The following is a 21,755-nucleotide window of genomic DNA, read 5'->3' on the forward strand; positions in this document are numbered from 1 at the left end:
AATTGAACCTTACAGTGCTCTCAAGCACCTGGTTGCCACTCTGCACCTGGCAGATACCACCCCTGCAGTTAATTCAGCCACCACTGGAGTCGATATGGAGCCACAGGTAGTGCCCAGGAGCTGCTGACCAGTTTTGTGTCACGGTGACACTTCTGAGAGCAAGCTGTGACTGGAAAGAGAAGCCTGCTCCTCATCCCCCCTGTCTCCTGCTGCCTGTCTTACACTACATTTAGCACAAATTATGGAGAGCAGCAAGCAGGAGGCAGAATCTCCTGCTTTGTTTATTATACCTATTATATACTTTTAGCAAGGTGACCGTGGATTGGAGAGTGGCATTCCCACCTCTCAACCACATTGGTCAAAGGGACTGTCATTCAACCTCCCCTTCGCTTGGATAATAATCCAGGATTCTTGGTAAAAAGTTTCCTTTTTGCCTTCCTGTCTTTAAGATTGTTGAGTTAGCACAGAGATGCCACCATGGTTAACCTTCTGCTGCTATTTGTGCTTTTTCACAGTAAGGGTAATTAGTATTTAACAAGAATCATCACTTTTCATGAAACATGACTGGGTGTTTTACACACTTTCTCAGAGCAAGTATTTAAAAATATATTTTGTTCACCAAAGAATGAATTTATTTTTAATTTTGTTGCATTTAGCAACATTAGGTGCCAGATTTCACTGTAAACAGAGGAACAGTCAGTGTTCTAAAATTTAGCACATAATTATAGATTGGTAATTGCATATCTAATAGTAAGGTTGTAATTAGGATCACCCCCACAGTTCAGGTGACTCTGAGGTCACAGGCAATTCAGTGACTCAACCAAATATCCTAACACTTAACCACTTGTTTTTCATTGCTGGCTCTATCACTTGAAATACAATCATTAAACAAGGACCATGCATACTTGGTCACCTGCATGCAAATAAAATCACTATTTTCAAGCTTTTCTACTAGAATTACCTTGCTCTCCTTTGAACTATACACCTCCAGCTATCAATTTTAATTTTTATGGGGGCTGTGGATGTTCAGACCTTCCTGGGGTTTTTGGGAAGAACCTGTTTTATCTACACAGTGACAGCTGTGACTGGGCTGCTGGACAGAACGTCCCAGGCTGGCAGGGAGGCTGTTCCCCAAGCAGCAGGCACTGCCTCCCCTCCCATCCACACTGCTATGTAAACAAAGGGAAAATCTGCTAGACCTCTGATCCCCTGGCTCACAGGAGCCTCTGATCCTGCTAATCTGCAGCTGCTCATGCTTTCAGCATTCCCCGTATCTGCCTGCTCCTGAAAATCACCCATATGTCTGCAGCTTTTCAAATTACTGCTGCAGCTCTTCCACATTTGCTTCCCTATTTGTGGCAACTGCTTCACTCATCATCCCTCTGCTTTTCCTACTCCATCATGTGCCCCACGAGCCTGCCTTACCACCCCACCTTTGTCCCTTTCCTCTGCTTTATTCTCCTTCTCATCAATATACCTGAGCATCTTTGCAGCTTTTCATACCTCCAAACTTCCTTTCTCCTTCCATTCTCCACGATTCTCTGCCCAGATAAGGTCTCTGCATGTGTCCCTGGCAACTTGATTTCAGTGCTTTTTTCTTTCTGAGTTCTGTTTTGGATCTTGAGTGGTCTCCAATTCTCCTCTTCTGGCTTCAGAACTCACCATAAACAGGGCTAGAAAAAAAAAAAAAAAAGGTTCATACTAGTAAACATAAGAAAATTAAAATACTCCTAGTCCGGATCACAGAAGGCAAAGCATTAAGTTCCACAGCTACACAATCTAGCACCTTCTTCAAGGTTAATTTTTTATTTATGTTTACAACAAAGTCCTTCTGAACAAAAAAGTAGTTCATTTAGATATCAGTCCAATACAGCACACTGTATAAACACAATTTAGATAGTTAAGATGTTGGTGGTAACAGCCTCTGACCTTTGAAAAGTTCTTGTAAAAAAGCCCTTGATTAACACACTTTATACTGGACTGTAATGACTCCGTAATTGCACAGTGGTTTCTAGAACCAGACTTCACATCTGTGAGGAGCAAACAGAAAACTGAAGGACAGAGGAGCAAAGTTCGTCATCTAAGCTGTTTAACTGAGCAATTGAAATATTTTATCAACAGAGGGCTCAGTTTCCAGGCCATGTCTGAACTTTTTGGTTTCATGTTTTGTTATTTGACAGCTGTAGTATCTCACAGCTGTCCCTGCAGGGTTTGTGGGCCTTTTTTCCTACTCTTAATTCAACAGTATCTGTTGTCAGCCTAAGCTCCAGCTCTGCACCTGCTCCACTTCAAATACTACCAGGGATTAATTAGGCTCATTTTCCATCCTCTCCTGATGCTGAATTACAGGTATTGCTCAACCTGTATGAAGATGTTTGTTTTGAGAAGCAGCAAATCAAGAAGGCTTTGCCAGCACACCCAGCTTATGTCACCAGCGAGCTGGCCTAAAGGATTTTATTTGAGTGAGTGGAGCTTGGTCTCCAGTTTGCTCACTGGCAATGGTGGTTTTAATTCAATTTGTGACCTTTCTTGTTACCTAGTTCTCAAAGAGCTAATGTGGACAAGGTGGAAGGAGCTCTGAGAAAAGTGATGTACTGAGTGGCATCCCTGCCCATGGCAGGGGGGACTGGAACCAGATGACCTTTAAGATCCCTTCCAAGCCAAACTATTCCAGATTTCATGACTGTATGATAATATTCAGTCCTCGTAATTTGCAGGACTTTTTTTTTTTTTTTCACTTATTCTGAAAATGTATAGTGACATGAAAATGCAAGGTACATTAACAAGATTTGCTTGTTGGAAACTGGAGCTAAACTGGGTCAGAAATGAAGCAACACCCTCCCAACAGCATTAACTGCTGCTCTGTCAGAGCGCTGCTGAACAGCAAGGGCTTCTCTGAGCAAGTGCTGCTGGTCACAAGCATCCAAAAACGAGCGATAACTAAAGCAAGGATGAGCGGTAACTGAAGCAATAAACACACATCGCAGGATGGGCTGTGCACGCAGGCCGAGCGCGGGAGCGGGCGGCCATCGCCTCACGCGCCAGAGTCTCTCCGTGAGGGCGGGCGGAGCGGGACCTTGTGTGCGTAGGGGAACAGGTGACAGCAGCACAACCCGCGCCGGCTCTGAATTCCGCGGCTCTCGGAATCTCTCCCCACACTCCAACCCCTCCCGTGCGGCCGCTCCGAGCCTTTCCCGCTCCGAGCCTTTCCCGCTCCGAGCCTTTCCCTATCGCAGCCTTATCCCCTCTGAGCCTTTCCCGCCGCCCCGGCCCTTCCGCCCCCTCACGATCGGGCCCCGCCCCCGCCCCGCCCTCGCTCGCCATTGGCCGCCGTCCGCGCGGGGGGCGGGGCGTGCCGCGGCTAAGCCGGCGCCTGCGCGATGCCGACCCGCCCCCTGCGGACCGGCTTCCCGCTCGCGCGGCTCCGCTTCCGGGTCGGGGCCGGAGCTCGGCCGCGTCCGCCGCGGTCGCCTCAGCCGGGCCGGGGAGCGGGGCCGGGGCCGCCGCCGCCCGGGCGAGGGGCGGGCAGGAGCCGCGAGGGCCGCGGAGGGAGCGGCGGCATTGCGCGGCAGGGCGGCGAGAGGGCCGCGGGGAGGCGGCGGCGGCGGCGGCCCCCGCCGAGGCCTGGTCCGGCCCGCCGCCGCCGCCGCTCGGCCGATGCGCCCGGAGCCATGGACAAGATCCTGGAGGGGCTGGTGAGCTCGTCGCACCCGCTGCCGCTGAAGCGGGTGATCGTGCGGCGCGTGGTGGAGTCGGCCGAGACGCCGCTGAGCCAGGCGCAGTGCCGCGCCATGTTCGCGCTCGGCACCCGCCTGGTGCTGCAGGGCCCCGACCCCTTCCAGCGGCAGGTGGGGCGGCAGGTGCTGGACGCCTACGGCCGCTTCCACCGCGCCGAGTTCGAGGCGTTCTTCAACCGCGGGCTCGTCCTCGGCCTCCTGCAGCGCGGCTACGGCGAGCTGAGCAACCGCGACCCCGCCATCCTCGACTACATCCAGGCGGGGCTGCGCCTCATCATGAGCTGCCCGTCGGTGCTGGAGCTCTTCGAGCTGCTGCAGGTGGAGGCGCTGCGCCTGGTGTGCGAGCGGCCCGCGCCGCCGCTCTGCGCCCGCCTGTGCCAGCTGCTGGGCGACTTCCCGCAGTGCCTGCCCCGCGGGAGGAAGCTGTCGCTCGCCTTCTGCCAGCAGCTGGTGCGGAGCATCGCGCACTTCCAGAGCCAGGGCACCCGCGAGGCCGAGCTGCGCCTCTACGTGTCGCAGGTGACCCAGGTCAGCGCGCTGCTCAGGAGCGTGTGGAAGGCCGAGCCCGACACGCTGCTGCCCTCCCTGCAGGAGCTGTTCGCCGTCATCTCCGCCGCGGGTGAGCGGGAGCAGAGGGGGCAGAGGTTATCCCGAGAAAAGGAAAAGCCTTAGAGCGGCGGCTGCAGGCTTCACCTGCCTTTCTCACTTCGCCACTGCTTTCTACGATGCAACTTCTTGGCTGTTGAGAAAGCAAACCCTTTTTTATATCCGGCCCGTGCCCCGAAAGCTAGAGGAGGAATAGTGATTGATTTTGTTGCAGAGCAGGATGGTGCTTGGAAGAACTCCTTGGAAGAACTCCTCCTTTAAATTATATACTGAAATGAAGTTTTGGGTGCCCTGTTCAGAAAAATTTAAAACTATCAGTAGTAAAATGCATGCAAATAGCTCAAAGGCTGTTGCCAAGAAGTTGATACAGACTCATGGTGGTGCCCAGCAACATGACAAGGAGCAAAGGCCATAAACTAAAACACAAGTTTCACCTTAACATGAGGAAGAACTTGTTTAAATGGAGGGTGGCAGAGCACTGGAACAGGCTGCCCAGGGGTCATGGAGTCTCCCCCTCTGGAGACATTCCAGCCCTGCTTGGGTGTGTTCCTGTGTTACCTGCTCCAGGTGACCTTACCTTGGCAGAGGAGTTGGGCTGCATGATCTCCAGAGGTCCCTTCCAACACAATTCTGTTATTCAGTGAAAAGCTGCTCTTCCTTCTTGCTCCTTGGAACAGTTTAACAAATTAGGATTTATAAATACAAATGAGTAATATATGTCAAAGCAATATATAAAATTCTAGGAAGCATCCAGTGCCTGAGTAAGAGAAATGTGGTTGTAAACAGGTCCTTTCTGCCTTCTGGAATCTGTGAAGTGCTGTAATAGCTCCCATTGGAAAGTGCCTTTGCTGTCGAGGCACCTGGGAAACTTAACATTGCATTTTGCCCTGAGTGGTGTGGTTAGCAGAGAGTTGTTGACATAGGATGTCAGGAATACCGGCTGCACTAAATTCCTAGGCTTACCATGAAGTATAATAAACAACTTATGGTACTTCTTTTTAGGAAAATACAAAGCCTGCTTCTCAATGCCACTAAGGGTGGAGGTGGAGGAAGTTGGGAGATTGTTGCTTTCTTGCATGGATATGAAATGAACTAAAGGAGTTTGTAATTCACTGCTGTTCATTGTCCTGAATTCATTGATACATTTTAATTTTGCTTTGGTTTGTGATAGTAGAATGCAAAATGTAGGATAGATTTATGTCACTTTTAAACTACGGTGAAGGGTAGAACATAAAACTGACTTTTTTCTTTTTAGTGCCTTACATGATGTCGTGTTCAATTGTTACAGATACTTCATTTGAACCCTCTGTTGCACTGGCAAGTCTTGTACAGCACATACCATTGCAGATGATCACAGTACTCATCAGGAGCCTTACCACAGATCCTAATGTCAAAGATGCAAGTATGACTCAAGCTCTGTGCAGGTAATGTTTTTCATGGGCAAGGGAGGAAAGAGGCTCTTTCTTCATCTTGCCTTTCTTCAAGTTGTTTGTTACTTAGGTTCCATTAAAAAAAAACCCAAACAAAAGCATGAAAAGGAGGAACTTTTAAGGTTGTGTTCCATGTCATGCTTTTTGGCATGGTAAGGTTTAAGGAGATATATATATATGTATATATACACGTATATATGATGCTGTGGATGTTACTGGCATGGTTTCAGTTTAAGGCTGCTGCCTTCATTGCTGTTGTGGCTTCATTCTCCAGCCCTGCTGGGGTTGATAAAGAGGGTTAAATACAAACTAAGAGGAAGCACCTGTGTTCCTCTTAGATGGCATCTTAAGTGAGTTCTCCTGCCTTGTGGAAGGTGGCATAAGTAGGAAACTTTGTAGGGTTTACAGTCAAGCTGAGAAACATGGCCTTGTTTTCAGGAGATGAACCTTTCTGCTATTCCAAGCAGCAGGGTAGCATTCTCCTGTGATGGTATTAACCATCATCTTCTGCTCTGAAGGGAGGACACAGCTCACAAAGAGTTTTACTGCTTAGTTTTGAGGGGTTTTTTTCTGCTTAGATATCATCATGGTTTTTTAGTAGGCATCACAGAGAATATCCTCTATTACCCTTTTCACTCAAACCCTCCTATGTTCTTTTTTGGATGTTCTTTGAATGATAGAGGAGTAGGAATGATGTAAAAGCAATTGCATATTATGTTTGTCACTAATCTAACCTTGATAAAGGTGGTGGAGATGAGTAGCAGTGTAAACAGGCTGGGATTCAGATTGCAATCTTGGTTCAGTCTTCAGGTATGTGAATAATAATGATGCAGAAAGATGATTGTGAGAGGAAGATGAAGACCTTGAAGGGTTTTTAAACCCTATTGAAGAAGCTGTTACTGAGCACTGAAGGGTAGGAAAATGGGTAATGGAGTTAAACAGGGGATTAGGAGAAATTTATATTGTTTAAACAATAACTTTTAAGAAGCCTTAAACTGAGAGTTCAGTGTCTGCATTATTATTACTTTTAAGTACATCCATTTGAGTGTAGTGTCATACTTAAGCATTCATGTAGTTTAGTGCTTGAATATCTTGGTGGAGTACTGGGGGCTTTCTCACACTGCAAACATTCCTTGTGCTTACAGTAAGTTTAGAAGCTGTATTTCAGTCAAAAACATGATGAAAAGAAGCAGCATTAGAAATACAGTTTGGGGTGAGACTTATTGTTTAGGGACTTTAAAAGAATCTCCTTGACCAAAGAGATTTCAGCAAAGCTGTGTGCCCAGTCTAAAAGTCAGAGCTGGGAAATTCAGGATTTGGAAATGCTGCTAATTTGCCAGTAATGATTAATTTTCAAGTTGGTGTAGTTTTAACATTTATATTGCATTTCAGCATCAAGACTGTGTGATCATACATAAGTGTAGCTTGAGAACAGCTTCTCTGTGTGCCCCTGCTTAGGGAGTAATGCAGTGCTGAGCTTTGTTTTCAGTAGGAGCTGTTATTATCAAATAAGTGCTTTTGTTTTGGCACCAGCCATGTGGTGGGTGAGTTTTTCTCTTGTTGTTGAAAAGAAAGGACAACTTTACTTGCTTAGTTCACTCTTTGAGGTAACAGTCTCTCTTGAGAGCCTCTAGTTTTGTTCCATGGAACACTGTTGGTTTTGTTTCTGGCCACTCTCATGTCAAAACTGCATCCAGTTTCTGTTTCTACCTCTGGGAACCCTTTGCAGTTGTGAAGAGGTTAATGCAGCTGGAATGTCTGGAGCCCCAAATGACAGTGCTGTCACCAGGCTTGCAGCATTCCCAGGAGATGCAGAACTCCAGGCACAGTCTGAGGAGAGTCAGCAGAGCTTTGGTGACTGTAAATTAGAGACTTTGGTGCTCCCTTCCAAAGTGTGACTTCTGTGGCACTGCAGAGTCTGTCTAAAGTTGAGCACAGAGTAGTAAATAATTTATATTTCACAGACTCATAAATAGAGTTTGTTCAGAGAGGGCAGTACATCACACACAAGATCGTGTTAGAAAGGGTATTTGGCTTTTGGCTTGAGATTTTATTGACTCAGTTGTCTTGTGAAACCTTACCTGAAGCACCTGTGAGGAAAAGCAGAAAATTGTTGAACCTCTTTGAGGATATATGGCTACTTTAAGAGTTTTTTTCAGAGCTCTAGGAGGAAATGTATTCAGGCTGTATTCAGGATCCTGACAAGTGTAATGCTTTTTGGTGCTTCAACTCAAATATCTTTGTAAAGAGAAACTGAAAATTTTGCTGAGAAAAACTCCTAACATAACCAGGTGCTCTGTCCTATTGGAAAACAATGAAAAATCCTGTAAAAGACTTGTAATTTGTTGGGGGTACCAGGTAGTCTGAGGACCTTCTGTTGCTATTTTGGGGTTTTTTTCCTAATCTGAGGGGTTCACACTTGAGCTGCCAGATTCTTTGATGTAGTGAAGATGATGTTTCATGAAAGAAATTACTGTCTGAGGTTGCACAAATATTTTTTTTTCTCTTCAAAGAAGTCAAAAATGCTGTCCTTACATGGGTAAAAGACCTGCTGATTTTAGGGTGGTGTAAGGCAGAAGATCCTCTTGAGGCTCTTAAGGTTCTCTTAATCTAGTCAAACCCAAAAAAGCATCCTTTGTTTATATTCATGATCATCATGGCTCATCCTAGTATCTGCCTTTGTATTAAAAATGCAGTCACTGATTGCAACAGAGCAGAAACCAAGCAAATGCAACCAAAATACCTGAAATTCACCCACCAGGTCTAAGATTTGATGCTTTTTGGGACAGTCTCAAGTAGGTCTGCAAGTTCACTGCTGTCTCCTCTTCTGGCTTTGCTTTCTGCTCTCCAAATCATTAACTCAATTAACAGTCAGATGTTTTAGAGTAGTGGTTCTGATGTAGGGCTCTACAGAATACTTGTCTAAGCAGTTAAGAAAACAAAATATATTGTCATTAGGCCTAAGTTAGCTGTGCAAATGTTTCTGACATTGCTAAAAAATATCAAGCCTAAAAATCAGGGATGGGAAGATTGGAAGATGATTGGACTGTGAGTTGTGGGGTCTTTTTCTAGGTTAAGGTTATTTCTTTGCAGACAAAAACAGTTTGCACCTTTGGTTTTGATTCTCTGTTTTAGAAGATAGATGGAAACGTTGCTCAGGATAAACGTTTGAATTTAACATCTTGAGGAAAGGAGATATAATATTAATTTACCACTTGCCTAACATTCCTGCATTACTTACTGTGAGTCCTATTGAAAAGCATGTAATATAGCAAGGTAATAATCTGGGTTTTGTCGAGATTAAAGTTAGTGGCATATTGTTTTTTTATATTTTTGTTCTCCTGTTGCCTTGCAGAATGATTGACTGGCTGTCCTGGCCCCTGGCTCAGCACGTGGAAACGTGGGTGATTGCACTGCTGAAAGGACTGGCTGCAGTGCAGAAATTCACCATCCTCATTGATGTCACTCTGCTTAAGATCGAGCTGGTACGTTGGAAAAGGGCATTCAGAACTGAGGGACAGGGAAAAGAATTGCTACCAGCGATGCAACTGTGTAACATCTCTTTGTTGTACCATGCAGTGTCTTCTTACTCTGCAAATATGATATAAATGCATCTGTAGCTGTCACTTCATGTAGTGATTTTGTCTGTTTCAAATGGTTGTGTGCTTGAAGACTCGTTTTTGTGTTTACTGAATTTTTGCTTTGCAGATTCACTGAAATAAATGTGGGTTTTTTCAGGTCTTTAATCGACTCTGGTTTCCTCTAGTGAGGCCCGGTGCCCTTGCTGTCCTTTCCCACATGTTACTTAGTTTCCAGCATTCTCCAGAAGCTTTTCATTTGGTGAGTTGCTAAATAACTGTGTTGCAGTGCTTTGAAATGTCCCTCACTGTGTGATTTCTGGGGGTAAAGAGCAGCAGAATTGGATTTTGTCTGGTGGAAGATCCTGGAATCAGGTTCCTGTGGAAACCTTTTCAGCTTCCAGATCCAACCACTTCATCTATAGCTGGAAGCAAACATTGTCCTTCCTTGTATCAACCTGTTTCTGGCAGCAGTGTGTGGGCACCACGTTTTGACTGCGTGCTTCTGGAAATCCATAAATCCATTTAATGTGTGTGAAATTGGCTGATAAAGTTGGGCAGCAAAGTAGATTTTTGAGGACAACTGTCTGGGGAAAACAGATAACAGATTATCTGCTCTGTATAACCTGGTTACCCTCAATAGGCTCATGAGAGCACGAAGTACTTCACTTCTAAAAAGCTCTGCTGTTTGTGTCAATGCTCATGGACAAATTAAAGGTCACCAATTTAATGACCCCTTTTCAAAATACATTTCATTTTTAAAGTCATAGATGGGAGGGCATGAGTGACTGTTTGTATTAAATACAGCAGGGTGTTCCCACACTTGGTGTTCAGCTTAAAGATTAGGAGAAATGTCTGAGATTTGTTAGTCACAGCCTGGCACATTTTCTGAGCTGTCCCCAAGGCTCTGAAGGGATGTCAAACCCTGTGTTTAATGTCAGAGTTGCCTTATGCCCTTTACTTTTTAAAGTAAGGGCTTACTCATGACCCTTATCTTTTTAAAGAGAGGTGTCTGAAGTTTCTCCACTGCCCTGATCTTGTCTTAGGATAGAAATTTGAGTCACAATTGAAAGCTTTGAATATGCTCAAAACATAAATACTCCTTCACTCTTTGTCCATTGCTTTGAAATAAATTTCTGCTTGATGTCTTAAGGCTAATGTCTCATGCATTTAAAAGTAGAGAGCTGTGCTGAAGAAGAAGAAGGAGATGAAGTAAACATTTCTGACTCTAATCTGACCCAGTTTAAAGTAGTCCTGAATCTGAACTGTCTTAGGTAGATTAAACTTGCAGCTCATTATGTTTAATGACACGCTCGTGGTTTGTGGAGCTGGGCTGCCTCACTAGGTGGAGCTGTGGGTCAGTCCCCTTCTTGTAGGAGTAGCAGGAATGTGGTCATTGGCTCGTGGGTCCAAAAATTAGATTCTGTTAAACGAAAATAGAGAGGTTTGTTTTAAAAACCGTATCTGTGAAATCAGAACAAGATATTAAACTGTTGGTGGTGGCACAAAAGGAAAATGTTGGTGATTAACATCCTTAATAAGATGAGTACTTTTGGACACTTGCCCATTTAAAGCCTTAGCATTCACCTTCTAAATTCATAAAGTTCCTTTTAAAACTTGCTATGTGAGCTAGACAGCATTGAATAATTAATTTTGCTGCTTGAAAATTTCCATGTTTGAAGAATAGCATATGTTTTTCAAGTCATTGTTTCTCAACCACTGCTTATTTAATAACAAAATTGCAAATGCCAAATGCCCTGTGGCATTTATAAATCAATGAAGTTTAATGAAGTATTCAGTAGAAGAAAAAAAAGAGAAAATGCAATTAACACCTTTTTGTTTCTTTGTTTTGCCATTCAGATTGTCCCACACGTGGTCAGTTTGGTTCACTCCTTCAAGAGAGATGGTTTGCCTTCCAGCACAGCCTTTTTGATGCAGCTGACTGAGCTGATACACTGCATGATGTACCATTATTCAGGATTTCCAGAGCTCTATGAACCCATTCTGGAAGCTATTAAGGTACATTAGGATTGTTAAGAGCATGGAATGGTGTGGGGTTATTTTGTTTTCCCAGATGTGAAGCTGTAGTTCCACAGATCCAAATTCTTTGGAGCTTCCACGTGGAGAAAAGAACTAACCACATAATCTCATGTCAATCCTCTGTTTGAAATATAAAATAAATATAAAGCTTTGAAGGAGAAGATTGGGGAGATACAATACTACCGAATGGCAGGACCTGTTATAGAAACACATTTTAAAACATCTCTTAAGTGTTTTAAATGTTTCTCTTGTAGGATATGCCCAAACCCACTGAAGAGAAGATCAAGCTGATCCTCAGTCAGAGTGCCTGGACTTCTCAATCCAGTTCTTTGCCATCTTGTTTATCTAGACTTTCTGGGAAATCTGAGACGGGGAAGACAGGCCTAATAAATCTAGGAAATACTTGCTACATGAACAGTGTTATTCAGGCACTTTTTATGGCTACAGAGTAAGTGCTTCTTAACAGCTCTTTTCATTGCAAATAATTCTTGCAGTTAGTGCATTCTTGATTTTCACAGAATATATCCTGGGGTGTCTCAGCTTGCTACAGCTAAGTGGGTTTTGTTGCACTCAGTTGCTGATTGCTGTGTTCAAGTTCAGCTCTGGAAACTGCAATTTTAACCACTAAAAATCCTGATCCTTCTGCTCAGTGTCAAAAAACAAGTCTTTTTTTCCTCACTGTCCTTGCTCACTGCTGTATTGTAAAAAAAATTAAAGATGCTTTTGTTACAATCTGGAAGGGTGTTAAAAACTGTATTTCTGTATGCCATTCCTACTCATTTAAATGTTTAAAGACACAGGTATTTTACAGTGTTAATTCTTAGCATACAGTAATTTTATATCTGCACTGAAGCAGAATTCCAGTATTAAAGGGAAGTGTTACGTGTTTAGCTTTCTTTCAATTTGAAATAATTATCTGAGCTGGAATGATAGCTGTGTTGTTAGAGGTCTAGCAAGCAAACTGATGTGTCTCTCTTTAATTTCAGTTTCAGAAGACATGTTTTATCTCTGAATCTAAATGGCTGTAATTCCCTGATGAGAAAGTTACAGCATCTTTTTGCATTTTTGGCCCATACCCAGGTATGTCAGTTTTCCATCTGCTTTTCTTTAAGCCCAGATCTATATACTAAAATTGAGAAACAAACATGATGCTATGGGAGTCCTCTTGGCCACATCAAGTGTAAATATTATAGTTTGGTATGGGAATGAGTCTGTCTTCAAATGCTCAGATGGTGTGGATGGACTTAGAAAATCCACATTTCTCTAAGGGGAAGATGTTGGTGTTTTGTTGTTTTTGTAAATAGGCAGTGATAGCTTTTTCTTTGAGAAGCAAGAATGAGAAAATCCAAACAAGACCTGAGTTGATTTGCAAACTGATTTTGTGTATCTTTGTAGGGTAAACTGTGACCTTCTTCAGCCATTTTTACACTTAATTTTATTTTAGTTCAAATTCTAATGTGAACATTATTAGCTGTTCGAAATATTTTGCTACTGCTGGAAAGGCACGAGACACTCCTGTACTCTTTGAATAACAGCAATAAACTTGTGAAGGGGATGAGGCTGACTCAGCTTCACAATAAATGGGTACTTATGAAGTACAGGAGGTACTAAAAACAGGTTTTTTAACTCACCAACAAGAACAGTAGCTGCTGTTATGCATAAAACTGGCTTGCACTCACTAAACATTAATATTTGCCAGCAGGATAAACTATTTTTATCTTTGTACTAGAGGTGATTGCTACAAAATTAATGGCTCTCCCTTCATATGATTAAGCTGTTTAAATGTTTGTACCATGTATTTAATTCAGCTGCTCTGGACTAATGTAGTCCAAAGTTCAGCTGTTAACATTAAAATAATATAACCAATTTTTAAAATAGTTCTTGTATACCCTGTTCTCTCACTTGAACAGAGGGAGGCCTATGCTCCTAGAATTTTCTTTGAAGCTTCCAGACCACCGTGGTTCACCCCTCGATCCCAGCAGGATTGCTCGGAGTATCTCAGATTCCTGCTGGACAGGTATGGTTATATCCCAATAATGGGAATGAATCCTCAGCCTCAGCAGATAAAGCTGAACTCTCAGGAGCAGCTGTGTAACAGCTCCACTGCATGGGTGGGGATCAGGAATTTTCAGCCCCATTCCTCTTTCTCTGCTTTTCTCTATGGTTTGTGAACCACTTTTCTTCATGGGTTCTGTCTGTGGTGAGGTCTGGATGCCATCTTGATTCACATAATTGAAAACAGATTATGGTGGTAATAATGTGCCATTTTTACAAATCTAAACACGGGTGTCATGTTCAAGTTGTGGTGCTGTTGTTAAGTTGTGGTGGTTGCTGAAAGCAGTTTAGTTGTGCTTCTGAATTTCATGTTGGTAAGACAGCTGTGTTTCACATAAATCACAAAGAGGTGTACATGTCTTTATAACCAGTTAATTAAGCAAACAAATGAACTGTGGCAGACATAAATCAGTAATACCTAAATTTATTAATAACCATCTTTATTTTTGGCTTGCTGAGATGGGGCTTAAACAATTTTACTTTAAGGCATATTCCTCTTCTGGAGAAATTTGTCTCAGTAGTGAAATAGTGTTCTCTTATTTTTTTCCCCATGTCTTGGGTTTCTCTTTTGGTTTTCTTGCTGTAGTTTCTTAACTTTCCTGGCTGCAGAATTCTAACATTTTCTTTGGAAATAGTCTGGCAGTAGACAAATAGCCACTTTTTCTTCTACAAAGTCTGACATACAGAACCAGTCAACTCAAGAGCTGATTTATTAACACAATGTGATGGTAAATAATAAAAACATTGGTTTTTTAAATGCTTGCCAGTTCTTTCAATATATCCATTGTGTTGTGTTATATATAGTGAGGCCCACAATAAATGCATTTCTCCCTCTTGTACTCTGTTTTGGATAGTGCAGACCTCTATAGTTCAGCTTTGCATAAAAAATAACAAACTGATTTTTTAGTGTAAGACACTTCTAGCAACTTAACCACCTGTATTTTTTTAGCTGGAAAGAAAGTCTGAAATAGCGTGGCAATATTTGGAAAATAGCACAGTTACTTGGATTTATTTTTCTTTGTCTTCAGGTTGCATGAAGAAGAGAGAACTTTGAAAGCATTGTCTTCAGCCAAGAGTTCTGAAATGACTGACGAGTCCCAGGCACAAGAAGCTGTCCATAAATCACAAATATTTACTGAAGCACCTTGTATGGGAAGTGAGGAAAGAACTCTGATAGAGAAGATGTTTGGAGGAAAATTAAAGACTAACATATGCTGTTTGAACTGCAAAAGTATGTCTCAAAAGGAAGAGGCTTTCACAGATCTCTCTTTGGCTTTCTGTCCTCCAACTTCCTTAGAGAATGTTGATCCAAAATGCATGGAACACTCTGAAGTGAAAGATGACTACATGGTGCAAAGTAACACTTTAGCAACCAGTCCTGCTGCAGAAACACCTCTCAATAATTTGGAAGTAAATCGTGGATGTGGCACAATAGTGAATGAAGGAACCATAGAAGATTTTTCTAGTGAGCCAAGCTCTGAGAATACCACCATTTCTGAACTCAAAGTGGAAAATAATGGGGATATATCTCAGAGTCTAGTAGGTAAAAATACCCTGTCAGTTACGGACTTACTCAATTATTTCCTGGCACCTGAGATCCTTAGTGGAGACAATAAGTATTATTGTGAAAAGTGTGCCTCTCTACAGAATGCTGAAAAAACTATGCAAATCATTGAGGAACCTGAATACCTCATTCTCACTCTTTTGAGATTTTCCTACGATCCAAAGTGTCACATAAGGCGCAAAATCCTGGACAATGTTTCCCTGCCACTTGTATTGGAACTGCCAGTGAAAAGAGCAACGTCCCCTTTGGCTGTTGTTTCGGGAGGCTGGTCTGTTGGTGTGGAGATTTCTGACACTGGAGAAAACCTTGCTAAAAAACTGAAGCCCTCAGGTGCTGAGGAGGTGACCTGCCCACAGTTGGTGCCCTATGTGTTGAGCTCTGTGGTGGTGCATTCTGGTGTATCCTCTGAGAGTGGACATTATTATTCATATGCCAGAAATGTTAGTGGCTCGGGGCCTTCAGGGCTCTGTCACCAGTCTACAGCTCTCTCTTTAGTTTCTCCTCAGGATAAGTTGTTTCCAGAGGAGAGTCCTTGCACTGTTGTAGAAAATGAGCTGGACACTGAGATGCCAAGAGAGTGGTTTTTATTCAATGACAGCAGAGTGACGTTTACCTCATTTCAGTCAGTCCAGAAAATCACCAGTAGATTTCCAAAGGACACTGCTTATGTTCTGTTTTACAAAAAGCAGAACAGCACCTGTGGCTTCAACACCAATCCAGCAAATGGCCTCTGGGTAAATGGAGACCCTCCTCTACAAAAAGACCTCATGGATGCAATTACAAAAGATAACAAACTGTACTTGCAGGTAAGATGGAAATATTGTGTAAGGGGTGTCTCCTTAAGCTTCACAAGAGGCAGTCCAAAGGAAAGAACAAGGTAGCTTTCAAGTATTCTGCTATATTAACCTTATAAATCACCAGTCTGGCTTCATCTTGGTGTTGCTGGACAGGTTTCATAGGAAGGTTGTCACTGTTAGATGGGGAATGTCCAGGAAAATGGCATAAACTCATTTCAGTTTAAACTTTGACTTGAGATGTTTGTGTAGGTCATTTAACCACTTGTAATTCCAGACCATAGAGCTTCAAACAGTTGAAACTTTCATTGCCTTTACTAAATTAAGAGTGGCTTAAATTTACTTAAAAACGTCTAAGTTCTTACTAGTGCATTTTCATTTGTAGTGAAGTTTTACTTACAAAACTGTGCTTCCCCAAATGCTGGAACACCTGAAATGATGAAATGACCAGAAGTGGGTGGCTGGATTCCATTTTCTCTTCCCTGCCAGCAACACTCTCCCTGTGCTGTTAGAACTTCACCTACCTGTGGCAGTCCTTTTGCTTTCTGTTCAAAAAATAATGTTCTTCACACTTAAATATGTTTTTCTTAGAGCATTGCTGCTATTTTTGGACATTCTAGGAGTAAAAATACATTTTACTGTTTGCTCTTTGATGGGTTAAGTAGTTCCTGTAAGGGTTATAGGTCAACTCAAATTTAGAAGAACTGGGTAAATTTAACTTAGAGAAAATGAGCTAAATCTCACTGTGGAAAATCTGCTGCAGGTATTTCACAAACATTAACAGGAAAATTGAGAGCTTAAATTGCACCTCTGTTGCTATTTTCAAGGTGTGTGGTTGAAGCATTTATGTCCTGTCTGTCTTTGCTTGTTTGCCACATCTTGTCTTGACTTTCTCTTGGCTTCTGTTGGAGCAGGCTCTGATCTCAGAATCACAGAATGGCTCCAAATCCCGTCCTGCCTGGCCCTGAATATTTCCAGGACGGGGCATTTACCACCTCTTTGGGCAGCCCCCAGTGCTTCACCACCCTCTTAAAAAATTCATTCCTTTTTTCCTTTTTTCTAGCCTAACTCTACCCTTGTTTGGTTTAAAATCATTACTGCTTGCCCTATTTGGTGGGTTTTTTCCTTTTTTTATTGTAATCGTCTCAAAATGAAAAATATTTTCCAGGCATATTATTTTTGTTTGCTTTCTAGTGTTGTTTGTTTGTTTCTACATCTTTACCTACCTTTCACTTTTGAATTCTTCAGTATTGCCTTTCTTTGTAGTGTTGTATTCATCTCAGTTTCTGAGCTCCTGATCTTTTCTCATTTTAATTGAGGCTCATTACAAGTGCTTATTGTTTTTCTCAAATTAATGCTAATACTGTGATTCACTGAATTAGTTTATTCTAATTTTAAGATGCCATATTTCACTTTGGTTCAGAGTTCTAAACTAATGTTTTCCAGCCAAGTTAAAAATACATTTTTCTATGCTGAGAAAGCCTTTAATTTTTAGAAGACACATTCCAAAGAATTCTGTATCTTACTGTTTTTGTTTTGCTATTGCATATCAGTTAACTACATGGTAAACATAAATGTTTTCAGTATAAATAACTAAACCTGCAATATGGGTAGCTCCCACTCCATTTAAAACAAATTTAAAAACCCTTTCTGGGAACAAGTGGAAAGCAAGAGGGGCAGTGCCCTGCATTATTCTGAGTCCAGAGAACAGTATTGACTGTTTAGTTTTATTTAACTAATTAGTATTTGTTGGGATAAATATAATAAATATAATAATCTGAAAACATTGAACATTTTCAAAAATAAGGCTATTGCTGGTAAAAATGCCAGTGCTGTAAGCTAAACACTTTGGTAGTGTAGTTTTTCAACTAAACAGGCTATTTATGCTATTTTAATCAAGATCTGCAGTTGATTTCTGATACTACCAGTGAGTTTTTAATATTTCCTTATTATTGCTAGTAAACTTACTTAGCTTTTGGCGTGTCAGAGTTAGCCAGATACCTCTGTCTCTACATACTGCTGGAAATAGCATAATATTATCTTCAGGAATATGGCCAGCACATCTGTGTAGGCAGTGTCCTCCAAATATCTTACATAATTTTGAAAATGAGTGTGAATCTCAGTCCTTAGTAGTGTACAATAGTTTCACACTTAGGTCATGTTTTTAAAAAGGACAAAATAATTTAAAATCACAAGGAATACTTTGAGCGCTGTGAAAGTATTTGGACACGACTTCAGTTTGGTGCTTTCGTGGTGGTATAACACAGTCAGGAGGAAATGAAGGTGACCCTGTAGTTAATAAAATCCTGTTTTAAAGTTTGCTGCCGTTGCCTTTAGGGAGGTGAGTGGTGATGGGCAGTATCAGTATGACTCCAGCACTGCAATACTCTCAGGTTGTTGGCAGATCCTCTGTCTTCTCCTGTTAGCCTTCCAGAGCCAACTCCTGCCTTCTCCCCCTCAATTTCTGAAGCTCTTGGCCAATTTGAGAAAGGTGTCCTGAAGGCACAGAATTGCTGCGGGGTTTATTGAGCTGTTTGGCCAGAGACAAAGCAGTGCATGCTGTGTGTAATGAAGGAAAAGCCTGTGCTCATCCCCTGCTTGGATGTCTTCAGAAGCCCCAAGAGCATTCAGCTGAAAAAGCAGCTGGCAGGAGGCAGAGCTTTCATGTTCCTTCCACTTGTGCAGGTGCATTTTCCATTTTTATGAAGTGCTTGAGAATTACAGAGTCTGGCTAAGTTGTAACAGCATAGCAATATATTGAATGCTGAAAAGCTGCAGTGAATAGACACTAGATAGCTTGTCCATCTTATGGCCTTTTATCTGAGTATATTGTTAATCTATGCAGTTGATTGAGTCGAATTAGAAAGTGTCTTTAAAGTAATTAATGTTGTGTTAAAGGTTTTACCTTTCAACTTTGCTACCAGGAGCGAGAGCATCTGAAAACTGCTAGGATGAAAATTCATGTGAAACATTTATCAAAACCTGCTCATCAGCAGTCTCATTTTTGTTGCTCTAAAATACAATTTTAGCATGAGCTCAGGTTGATTTAATTTTGTTTCACTTACGCCACACTCTCCATCTTAGACTGGCTGTGGATGTTCAACTTGAAGCCATCCACTAGAAATTAGCGCCAAGGGCGACACGGCGGGTTGGGGTTTGTTTTTTTTTTAATTCTCTTTACTCTTTCATTTCAGGAGCAAGAGCTTAGTGCTCGAACTCAAGCACTTCAAGCTGCCTCAGCCTCTTGCTCTTTCCGACCCAATGGATTTGATGACAACGATCCCCCGGGCAGCTGCGGGCCCACAGGAGGAGGAGGAGGGGGCGGGTTCAGTACCGTTGGTAGATTGGTTTTTTGACTCCCAAAACAACGTGGAATTCTCTGGTTCCAAAGCAGCCTCGTAGTGCTGGGGACAAATAAAGTGCTGAACTCTGTCAGATGTCGTAGCAGGCGTTGAGACTCGATCCTTGTCCAAAAAGCAAAGATTGGTGTTGTTATTTTGGTGATGTTTTATTTGAAATAAATAAGAGCATAATGGAAAAAAAAACCTCTACCTCTTAAAAGTTCGGTTGCTTTCGTAGTAAGATATGCTTGCCCAAAAACATGAAAATTAAGATTTTTTTTTTTTTTAAGGAAATGCTAGTGACATTGCATTAAACTGAACAAAATGCACTTACATCAGTTCCTCTTGTCCTCATCCACTGAATGAAGAAAGTTCATTTTTACTCTGCTGGTATTGCTTTATGTGGAAACCCATTTTCACATGGGCTCAACTGCATCTGTAGTCTCTCACCCACTGCTTATTTTCAATAATATTTCAAATACAATACCTTTGTGGATTTTCAGAGATGATGCAATTTGTAATGAAGGCAATAACTTAATTGTGACATGATACAGTACTTTCCAGGTTAAAAATTATTCACTCCATTTCCAGTGTAAATGAAAAGAGAAAATTTATAAATATTTGCTAACCTGTTATCCAAAAAAGTGCATGTTGTGTAAGAGCAGTGTTTTTAAATAGAAATTGTTAACTTTGTAGCATTTCTAATTGTTTTGAGGATTTTAAAATTATTTCAGGGAATATATCTACTGAGGATTGGAAAGGAAGAGATTCTGTATGTGCCTTGCAGTACTGTAACTCAAACTCTCTGAGGCTGCAAAAGCTGAGAAAAATGTCTTAGTAGTCAATTATTTTTTGTCAGCATTAGAAATCAAGACATTTATAGAAAACTTTTAGGTTTCCAGAAGTGAAAATCTGTTTAAAATGCAGTAAGCGTTGCCCTTTATTTTTTGATTAAAAAATATACATACCTAGTGATCTGTAACTTTCATGGCCTGTACTGCTGAGGAAAAATTGATAATTTTCATAAAATTCATAAAAACAGAGCCACGTTTGTGAGGTCACAGAAAAGCTGCCTGTGCTGATCTTTGCTGAGGATCTTTTCTTACAAGAGTCTTCTGAAGTTTTGCCTTTGGGTTTTGCTGGTAGTGAGAAGTTTCCGGCGAGTTCAGGATTATTTTTCTTTTTTGAAAATGATTCTGCCTCAGGAGCAGTGTTTGACTGCTCCTCAGGCCAGCAGAGGTTGAGGATTCATTCCCTGGAGTCTTGGCAGAAATAAAACTTTGGTTTTGATGTGCAATGAGCATAACAGAAGTAAAGGACTTAGACTGTTGAACCCAGTGGTTGATTCTTGGGTAATCTCAGAGTGAAGTGTAAATTAATTTAAAATATTTTTACAAATTTCTGCACTGGTTTTGCTGTGTTTTTATATTCTATTAGCTGGCAAAGTGTGTCCTTAAAAAGCATGCAGACCTTGCAGGTTTTAGCACAACTGTATAAAAATAAACAGATTTCTTAGAAAATGCTTTAAGAAAACATGAGATAAGTTGAGAGAACAAAGTCTTGTTCATATGATTCTAAATATATGGAGTTTAGTCTGAAAGGTAACTTAGCTTGCAAGCTATTTTTATATTATCACTAAAACTCTGCTGCTTACTGTAGGTTCAGATGTTCTACTCAAGGAAGCTGGAGCAGCTCATTTGGATTTTTTTGTTTTTAATATTTTCCAAGCTTTCCTGTGACAGTTTGAGATACCTTGGCCCACTCTTTTCAGTGCTGTCTCAGCTGCAGGGCTCTGAGGATGAGGAACATTTTCATTTCATTGTACTTGGATGAGATTTTTTTTTTTGAAAGTTCACTTTGCTTTGAAACTTTCAGTCTAAGAGGGGGTTTTTATTTCCTTTTAGGCTTCTCTGCCAGTTTGCTCTGGTTTGGAAATGTTTTAAAAGTTTAATTTGGCTTTTCTCTCCCAGGTTGAGGACACACTAAAAGGCTGTCTACTCTTTTCATTACCATGGGAATATTTTGTCTCTCTGTATCAATTTACTATTAATTTTAAACTCCTAGTAAGTAGAAGCAGGGGCATGTTATTTTACTCTACATGAAATCATAACTTTGTAGAGGTCAATTTTGTTTTTATGTTCTCACAGTAAAAATACAAATTATGCAGCCTACCTAAAAATAATGTGCGGTATGTCTTTCGTATACCTGTTGAACTATATTTATTTCATGAGCTCTTAGAAGGCTTTCTACACCCTTGTTTGCCTGTTCTAAATTAGATCTTAAATATGGAAAATTTATGTGGGAACAATGCCAATCAGGTTGGATCTGCTTAGGTGCAAAATGATGGATGTCTGAAACTGAAAATAACATTTCTTTCACCTTGGTGACTTCTGTCAATGCATTTGCTTGGGGTTTTACAAGTAGATTTTAAAATTCAGGATACCTTTTTGCAAGTCTGCTTGCTGACTTGACAGCTGTCCTAGGCTGGTGAGTCATAGATACCCAACTTGGAAGGTTTCAATGATCCTAGTGGAAGTGGAGAATTATTTCATGCTTTGAAATGTGCACCTTTTTTATTGTTTCAGTAATGGTGTTGCATGCCACTGTCTT

General features: G+C 41.5%; 1 protein-coding gene across 1 annotated transcript; it reads left to right on the forward strand.

Moving 5' to 3' along the window:
* Window positions 1-3,399: 3,399 nt before the first annotated feature.
* USP38 (ubiquitin specific peptidase 38) lies at window positions 3,400-19,494 on the forward strand. The gene is made up of 10 exons (XM_063414987.1): window positions 3,400-4,356; window positions 5,632-5,767; window positions 9,129-9,258; window positions 9,512-9,613; window positions 11,212-11,370; window positions 11,646-11,839; window positions 12,378-12,471; window positions 13,302-13,408; window positions 14,475-15,816; window positions 18,999-19,494. Exons 1-10 carry the CDS (start codon window positions 3,672-3,674, stop codon window positions 19,158-19,160), a joined length of 3,111 nt encoding a protein of 1,036 aa, XP_063271057.1. The 5' UTR covers window positions 3,400-3,671; the 3' UTR covers window positions 19,161-19,494.
* Window positions 19,495-21,755: the final 2,261 nt, after the last annotated feature.

Source organism: Prinia subflava, chromosome 18 (genome assembly GCF_021018805.1).
Source record: "Prinia subflava isolate CZ2003 ecotype Zambia chromosome 18, Cam_Psub_1.2, whole genome shotgun sequence".
Lineage (NCBI taxonomy): Eukaryota > Metazoa > Chordata > Aves > Passeriformes > Cisticolidae > Prinia > Prinia subflava.

Excerpts from the sequence above, each read along its gene's own strand:
- USP38 (XM_063414987.1), top strand. The coding sequence starts at position 3,672 with ATGGACAAGATCCTGGAGGGGCTGGTGAGCTCGTCGCACCCGCTGCCG. Across the intron at positions 11,840-12,377 it reads GCACTTTTTATGGCTACAGA|TTTCAGAAGACATGTTTTAT; the intron begins GTAAGTGCTTCT and ends CTTTAATTTCAG. Across the intron at positions 13,409-14,474 it reads CTCAGATTCCTGCTGGACAG|GTTGCATGAAGAAGAGAGAA; the intron begins GTATGGTTATAT and ends CTTTGTCTTCAG.